At 43.2% G+C, this 8,997-nt stretch overlaps 1 protein-coding gene across 1 annotated transcript; it reads right to left on the reverse strand.

The window, feature by feature from the left end:
- Positions 1–1,761: 1,761 nt before the first annotated feature.
- tshz3b (teashirt zinc finger homeobox 3b) lies at positions 1,762–8,359 on the reverse strand. Its single transcript, XM_040126524.1, has 2 exons — positions 8,302–8,359; positions 1,762–7,141 (listed from the first exon to the last, which is right to left on the reverse strand). Exons 1-2 carry the CDS (start codon positions 8,357–8,359, stop codon positions 3,492–3,494), a joined length of 3,708 nt encoding a protein of 1,235 aa, XP_039982458.1. The 3' UTR covers positions 1,762–3,491.
- Positions 8,360–8,997: the final 638 nt, after the last annotated feature.

Below are 8,997 nucleotides of genomic sequence, written 5' to 3' on the forward strand. Positions count from 1 at the left end.
ATCAGTGTCTGGAGGTCAGCATTCACTCATCATTTCACTTCACTGACTGTAACTAATCGGGTTTAGTGCAAATTATGATAACAGTGAGACGTGTAGTTAGTCTATGAATTTGAATATGTTTCCTTGTGTATATTTGTGTCTGTACGTGTGTGTGTGTGTGTGTGTGTGTGTGTGTGTGTGTGTGTGTGTATGCGTGCACTTCCCTGTGGTGGTACACACTATCTCCTGCATGTTAGTTTTGAACCTTAATAAGCCCTTGCCTCTACTTGCTGGATGTGAAGGCAGGGAGAGAGGAAATGGCTTTCTTACTCTTCAATTTCACGCATATTTTCTTTTAGCCTAATGAGAGCCTTAAATATGGTGCCAGACTTCAGGCTGCACTGTTGAAGGCTGACATTTTCACACACAGTGGCACCTTGTCACTGCAGATGAAGTCCTTCTACCTGGCTGTTGAGGTATGTGTGTGTGTGTGTGTGTGTGTGTGTGTGTGTGTGTGTGTCTATGTGTGTGTCTCTGACTAATACCTAACTCTGTATTCCCATTCCTTTATCTGTACTGAACATATACTGATTCTTATGTAGATCTTCGGACAGAAAGCAGCTCTCGCAGCTCTCTCCCTCCTATAAGCTTTAACTCTTCGTTCCATCTGCTTTATCTGTATTGTACCGTTGTGTAGCACATATCATCAAATTGATTGTGATACAATTCCTATTTAATCACACCTCTGGACAGGGAAAAATATGAATAAATAAACCCTTGAAAGGACTTGCTCATCTTGTCAGCATTGTCGTCATCTCCCACAAGGCCTAAACAAATATGCCTGTCAGGTTCCTTACCTCTTTGAGAGTAGTCACAAAATGGACGTCAGAGGTAATTATACAGCTGGAGATATGGAAGAGAGACTCTATGTGTGTGTGTGTGTGTGTGTGTGTGTGTGTGTGTGTGTGTGTGTGTGTCTTAGAGAGAGTCTTTATTCTTCCCTATCCTGTGTGAAAAGAACAAGCAGGTGAGTATGGAATGTATGGAACTCAGTTGCTCTGTGTTTGTTTGATTACAAAGAGTGAATGGATGAACTGGAATATCATATTGCTGTGTGACACTATCAGATAACAATGTGTACAAGTATGCACTGTATGTATGTTTTGATTTTCAGAGTTGAAATATCCCTGCATCTAAAATTTGTTTGCATGACATTTGCGCAAATTAAATGCCAAGATTTTCAAAATCATGCAAGTAAGTAGTAAGAGTTTTTTTTTCTTTTCTTTTATTTTAATTTACCCTATAAATGACAGCTTTTGTGCTTCATTGACTACCAGCATCCACTGCCCCCTTGTAAAGATAAAACAACTTTTAGTCAACTTTGTGATTGTTTACTTAGTTTCTGAGGTTTTATATATGAAGTATATGGTTTAGTCTAAGCCACTAGAATAACAGAAGAAGCTAGACAAGTGCCCAACAATGATGGTGTCTGTTTGCATGTCTGAATGTCTGTGTGTGTGTGTGTGTGTGTGTGTGTGTGTGTGTGTGTGTGTGTGTGTGTGTGTGTGTGTGTGTGTGTGTGTGTGTTTCTGCCTCCCACACGGCCCCACTGCTGCCACTCACTGTAAACTAGTCTGCAGCTCGTCACAGACAGACGTTGACACACTCCCAGTCTAATGTGCTCATTAGGGACTGCGCAGCACACACATAATTGATAGCCATGACACACACAATGCACACACACATTATTGCAAAAAAACAGTTTCCTTTTTTTTTAATGCTGCAGTAGAAAACAAGGTTATATGAAGTCATATAATGGGGGTTCATTGTCAAGAACAACAACAACAGAAAACGAAAGAACGAAATGAAAAAGACTAACAGCACAGAATGCATAACAGTATCTGTGCAGTTTACATGCCGATATTTTACACATAAGGATTTTTTTTTTACTTCTCTACACTGGCAGCTGTCAGTTACTTCAGCAAATTAACTGCCAAAAATGTAGCAGAACTTGTCACTCAAGGGGTTAGTGTAACCATGGTTACCTTTCATTTCCCAAAAAGATAAAGCTGCAGTGTGGAATCATGGCAGAGCAATTAGACAGAACAAAAAAATAAAAATAAAAAATAATAATAATAATAAAAACAATTTTTTAAAAAGACCAATCGAAAAGGCATTCAACAATATGAAACAACCAATAGTGCTTATAAATAACAGTTTACATGTGAAATATCTTCATAAAGTAACATCTTTTTTGTACAACCTTTAATATCTTTTTAGTGTTCATACAGCGGCACATGTAGAGTAGTGTCTGGTAAAAAGAGTCTTTAACCCTTTGAGCACGAGTCCGGAATAAAAAGATCCACCTGTTGTCATCCCTATGTTACCTCCCTTTTTTTCGTATCCTTTGATTAAATAACACATTTATAAAACTATTGTGCAAAACAATTTTATTTATGTCTTCATATACTGTGCACCAGCAGATAGTCATAATCCTTTTAAATTAAAAATATAGAAACGATGCATAATTTAGACAGGAATTACTTAATATGTTTTTATATACATATTTTACACAGACCTGAATTAATATAGGTCCCTGATCGACCAAAGTAAAAGACTTGAGATTTACTTTTTTTTACTTTTTTATCATATAGCTACAATGCTTGTGCCAAGTCCCGTGAGCAACTTCCAGACAAGTGTTAAGCCTAAGATGAAAAGTTTGTAATGAATACAGAATCTTCCTGCTGTCATGTGAAGCATTAGACTCAACATACCGTATGTCTGGGAAACAGGCATTGCGGACACAATGCACACATTGTCCATCAAATAGATTCAATAATTCCAAATCTCTAATATTCAGTCTATAATGTTTGGATTTTAGGTGTAGAAGTGCTTTTACGTACTCAGAGGGTTAAATTTTAAATGCTGACTCCAGCACAAAAATATTATTAAAACAAATAAAAAGATAGAGAGCGAGCAAGAGAGTGAAAACATGAAGAGAAAAATCATGGAAAGTGCACCAGATTTAGTTATAAAATGTTTAACTAAACTGTTTCATTTATGCATGCAGCTTATCACACCCCAGTGATGCCAAAATATAAAGGAACTTAATTTTCATGTACACAAAATACATACCACTTCATTTTAGAATCTATTTTTTTAAACCTTCATTTACTGTGTCTTCAGCCCCCATCTGCACATTATGAAAAAATTCATTAATCCTGTCAAAGGAGATCACATCACACACTCAGATCATAAAATCGAGTGAGTTGGGACAGAGTAAGTCTACCTCACACTGAAACAGAGAGAAAAAAAAAAAAGTAAAAACAGCTACAACGCAAAACTTAAACCATGTGCCAAAACTCAAAGCAGTAGTTGTATGGCATCTTTGTGCAGTATCACGTTAATAATCCTTTCTTTTCTTAGAAAGAAATGTCTGTGAAAGGATAAAGAGAGACAGAGCAAGAAGAGTGAGCCATTATGAAAGAGTGCAGCATCGCCCCCAGTCAGTGCTACTGTTTCTCCAGCTCACACACATACATGAGATGGTCCTCAGGGGACTTCCCATGAGTCTTGCTCAGGTGAAGCTTGACCGCATGCTTGCTTGCAAAAGTCCGGTTGCAGAGCTTGCACTGGTACATGGCCCCACTGTCGTCGTCGTCGGGAGAGGGTGATGGGGATTCAGTTGAGGGCAGAGAGGTGGTTAAGGACGAGGGTAGGGAAATGGGTAAGGAAGAGTGTATAGATGTGGGTAGAGAGGAGGGTAAAGGGTGGGTGGATGAGTGAAGATTAGAGAGCAGTTTTTCAGATAGTCCTTTGGTGTGGCGTTGCTGATGGTGTTGCTGTGATATCTGGCTGAGCAGCTGCTCCCCAGAAAGCTTGGCCAAGTCTCGCAGACGGAAGCCCAAATGGGATTCCAAGTGGCTTACATAGGTGGATGGTGAGCGGATCTGAGAGGCGCAGTCACTGCAGAAGAACACTGGGTGACCTGAATCCAAGTTTTTCAAGAACTTGGTGCCACCGGTTCTTCTCAGCTGGTACTTGACATTAGCCAACCAATGGGATATTGTAGTCATTGAGAGGCCAGTGAAACGGGAGATGTGCATTCTCTCCTGTGGACTCAGGTCCGACATTATGTACTTGCCATCACTTGTTTGTCTCAGACTGGAAGCAAACTGGGCTTGTAGGATGAGGAGGTGTTGAGGGTTCCAGTTAGACTGGCGGCCTTTACGTTTCTGGGCTGGTGAAACATCTTCTGTTTCCTCCTGTGTAACACCTTCAATGTCGGAGCGTTCGGACTGGCTGGTAGGTGTTGAGGACTTGGAGACAGCCTGACTTTCTGTCAGGTTCCTCAGCATGTCAGAGATGTCTGACAGGGCGTTTTCTCTCAAAGGGGAGTTGGACATGAAGGAAGCTACTGCAGCTGATGCTTTAGTCATAGTGACAGTGGAGGGTGGAGGGATTGAAGAAGGGGTGGAAGCAGTGGAAGAGAGAGCTGTTGAACCCAGAGAACCACTACTGCTGTTTTTGTCAGCATTTTTGCCTTTGGTGAGATCTATGGGTTGGTCGTTGTTTAGATGTTGCTGGTAGAAGTAGCGGTCTAAGTGGTCATTACTGGGCTTTTTGGTCTGTGCTGGTGGGGTGGAAGCAGCCACTGCTGCTTTCTCTGCCAGACTGTTGCTCATCTTGAACAGCATGCTCATGGGGTCAAGGGAGGGCAGGGCAGGCTTAGCGGCCTTCCCCAGGTGGACGTTCATTACTGACTGCAGTGCGCTGAGAGGGTTGACGAATGGCTGTTCTGGAGGTGGATGGTCTGTAATGATAGCTGTACTGCCAGTCAGGGAGGCAGGCAGCGGCGATGTCACAGCAGCTGACTCAACTCCATTTTCAGATTCTTTTATGGAAATATCTCCATTTGAATCTTCGTGATTGGCTCCATTTCCATCTCCTACTACTTTTTCTACTCCACGTGTATTCTCAGGGGTTTTACAGCCTCCTGCTCTATTTTCTTTTGGGGACTCTCCTCGGGCTGACTCCCCTGCCTCACTGTTGCAGGGTGAGGGCGTGGTACGTCTCAGAGGAGATCCCCTCACAACACCACTGGGCTCTCTCATTTTCTCCTCTACCTTGGCCACTTTCTCTGTCACTTTCTTGACCAGTTCCTCCATAGCATGGAAGTTGTTTTTGGGCAACGGAGAGGTCTGGCGGCTGGGAGGGGAGATCAGAGGCTGGCTTTTACCAGTGGGAGAGAGGATTTCCACACCAGGGAACATGTATTTAAGGGGAGAGCACTTCCCAGAATTGCCTAGAGAGAGCTTCATTATGTTTGGAAGCTGATAGGCAGCATGTATACTGGGATATCCACCCCAGCTTGGAGCACCATTCTGGGCTTTGTTGATGGCTGACGTCACTGTGTTCTCCAATGATTTGAGGATATCAAGACCCCCTTTTGGACTTTCGTCCAGATCCTCTTCAGTCAGATACGTGTATTTTGAAGAAATATCAAACTTCTCCTCAGCCTCCTCTTCAACTGCTGCCTTCTTCTCCTTGTTGAGATTACCGTTGTTGATGATGGACTCTTTAGTGCACTCCTCCTCCTTCTCCTCCTTTTTTATCTCCACAGCCATGACAATGGGGGAGATGCTGGTTGGAGGAGGCACTGGAGCAGGTGGAGGGGAGAAGGTTGTGGCAGCCAGGGGAACGGACTGGACCTTTTCTTCACATACTGAATTGGATGTGGGGGCTGAGGTGGAGGACTCTATAATGGGTTTGCCTTTCTTAATTGCAGAGTTTGTGACTTTAATAAAGTGTCCGGTCACCATCATGTGAGCGGTTAACTCTTGCAGTGTGTCATGAGAGCTGCCACACTCCATGCATTTGAGGATCTGTGACTTCCTGGATTCAAACTGCCAGGCATAGCTGGCGCCATTCTGGTGTCCATAGCGGTTGTTAGGTGTGATGTAAGGGTTGTTAACCCTCTGGAGTATGTCATTAGAGTCGTTGAGGGAGGTGGGCTTAGGTGTGGTCCCTCCATTAGAGTCAGGTGAGCTAGGGATGTCTAGGTCAATAGGGGCTCTCTTTCGAGCTGTGGAGATAATCTTAGCTGCCACTGGTGTAACAGGCTCTTTCAGAGGCACTTTCTGGTAGTGTTTTGTCTTGATCATGTGGACACTTAGGTCCTGAAGGGATTCAAAGGAGTGCCCACAGTACATGCACTTCAGAACTTTTTGTGCATCCTCCTTCCCCTCCATCTCTAGCAAGGAACGCTTTCTTGGTTTTGACCACCGTTTAGCACCCTCACCATCTGTCTCGTGGTTATCATCGCGGTAGTGGCCTGTCTCATTCATGTGCACCGTGAGCTCTACTAGTGTGTCGTATGCTGCACTGCAGTCCTTACAGCGGAATTTGCTGGCACCAGTGAATATAGAGCCATAGAGCTTGGAGCTCTGCCGGTACAGCTGGACAGTACTGAAGAGATTGGGTTCTGTAGATGCTGTGGATACAGCTACTGTGGGGTGTTGAACCAGGCCCAGTCTATTGTGGTGGTTCTGTGAGGCCTGCTGGAGGGTTTTAGCCATAGCTGTCTGGTGCCAGTCATAGCCTCCACTTCCACAGCTACTGCTACTGCTGCTACTACTGCTGCTGCTGTGACTGCGAGGGGGTTTTTCTGCAGGGGGCTGGCTCAGGTTCAGATTCAGTGTAGACCAATAGGAGTTGGTCAGGAAGGAGGTGTAAATGGCCTTCATCTTTTCTAGGCTGTCAGCCACAGACCCTGTCGTTGCTAATATTGCCTCATCTCCACTTACTGGGGCAGTGGCATTTGCAGCGGCCATCATGGCAGAGGAGGAAGACAGAGACAGGGCATTTGAGGGGTCTTTAGAGAGGAGGACATCATCCTCATTTTTAAGTGAGGAGCTCTCAAAATCAGACATTCTGTCACTGGATTCGCTCACGTGAGACTCACTGTCCAGCTCCTGACCAGAAAAGTCAGCAGCATTGGGGGAGTCATGGAAGCCAGTGGATCCTGGTCTGTCCTTGAGAAGGAAGTCCTTGTCCTGACATAGGAACTTGGCAGCAGGTTCCTCCCCTTCCTGAGCTGAGTCATCTCCATCCAGGTCCTCATCCAACAAGGCTGCTTCCTTCTCATCTTCAGGGACATATGCTGCTCAGGCAGAAAGATAAAAAAGAGAGAGAGAGAGAGATTTGTTAGAACCACATTGACAGCATATCTAACATAGATCCTCAACTCTGTATTCCTGTTTCATCACCAAGCAGGAAACTGATAGATACACTAGATACTTTCTCCAGAGGAAACAGAGCAATCATCCAGTGACATTCACAGACAAAGTATTTCCAATCACAAACTGTTTAAGTAATTCTGTTCTAACTTCCCCCTTTTACACTGACATTGTTTTCAAATTTGAATCAAGTCGCCACCCCCTCCCATTCTCTCTTCACCCCCAGGTCTTTGTTCTGTATTGCAGAAAATCAGAGACAGCGAGAGAGACGGATGGAGGATGGAAAGAGAAAAATGGAGGGAGGGAAAGGGGAAAATGCGTCTTCAAATAGAACTTGCCACCTTATTCTTCTCAAGGGGCAACAGCTTGAAATTAAAACTAAATTTGAAATTAATGAAGCAGATTCTGGTGGTGGCATTCATTTCTGAAGTAATAAATTACTTGTATCAACCTCGGAGACAGCGGTTCCTGTCTGTCAATTAATATGTCTTACGCTTCTTCTGCAGACTCTAATGCATTCCCTAACAGACACACTCGCCATTTAAATTAAGCATGCATTTTCACTCATTACACTGCTCAGCCCTCGCCTCCTCGTAAATAAAAATGAATGTATGTACGTTTGCCTGCGACAAATTTCTCCCTGCAAAACCCATTTGCTTCAATTACCAAAGATTAGAAAAAGTTTAGAGTTATTATTTACAGTTTAGCTTCAGGGACTGGGCTTGAGGCTTTCAATTTATATTCAAATCCTTCTAGTTTAAGAATAATACAATGGAAATCATACAGAGAAAAGATGTATCAAGACAAATCACAGTCTCGCCTCTTTGTACATCTATGAATATTTTCTTTTGTTAATAAGTCTATCAAAAGGATAAAATAACATCAGATGAGAAATGCTGCATGCTCACACTTTGAGATTAAGGCTGGATTTCTGAATAACAATTGAAGCGCACACAGGCGCATGCATACACAGACCTCTTCCTTGTTTTAGCGACTACACTGGCAAAGAAGATGAGTGTAGGTGTGAACATGAGTGACCTTGTGCCTAGCATTCCTCTGTGTAACAGGTCATCACTCATCTAACCTGGTATGTAAACACAGAGTGAGCCAGTCAGTGCAGTGGGTGTGGCACAGAAGCACATATTCAGTCGCAATCTACCCCTTTCAAAGACACACAAAGGTTAAATACATTTTTAAAAAGTGTAAAATTGTTTTATATTTTTGGTGACAAATCTTTATCTGTTTGCTTCTCTCCTACTCTCTGTGGTCACATATACAGTATTTTAATACAGCTGAATTCCCAATAAAGCTGTTCTCATTTACATGTTTTTCTATTTCTGTTGTCAGACAACAGGAACAACTTTGAAATAGTGACTGAAACGCAGCCCATTAAGACCACATATTAACCAGCAGTCACTTCCAAGCCATTTCCAAGCTGCTGCTCTGCTCTGCTAAAATCCTGATTTTATAACTGCGACATCGTCTGATAAAATCAACATACAGATACATTAAAGACAACTCAATAAAGGTGTGTGAAAAGTAAGTATATCTAGTGACATAGGCGCGAAGTTGGCAACACTGCCTGTGAACGCCCCCCCTGGGGAGGCAATAGAAACTGTTTCCGCCAATTAATTTTGAGAGAGAGCCAATGGGGAATCTGAAAACACTCGGCCGGCTAACCAGTCGTGTAACTTTGTCACTCAGTCACTCAGTCACGGACATCCGTGTTTATAGGGCAAGCACCGCTGTTGCGATCCAGCCAAAAATTTGCGCAAGGTAA

This window comes from Xiphias gladius, chromosome 1 (genome assembly GCF_016859285.1).
Source record: "Xiphias gladius isolate SHS-SW01 ecotype Sanya breed wild chromosome 1, ASM1685928v1, whole genome shotgun sequence".
NCBI classification, from domain to species: domain Eukaryota; kingdom Metazoa; phylum Chordata; class Actinopteri; order Istiophoriformes; family Xiphiidae; genus Xiphias; species Xiphias gladius.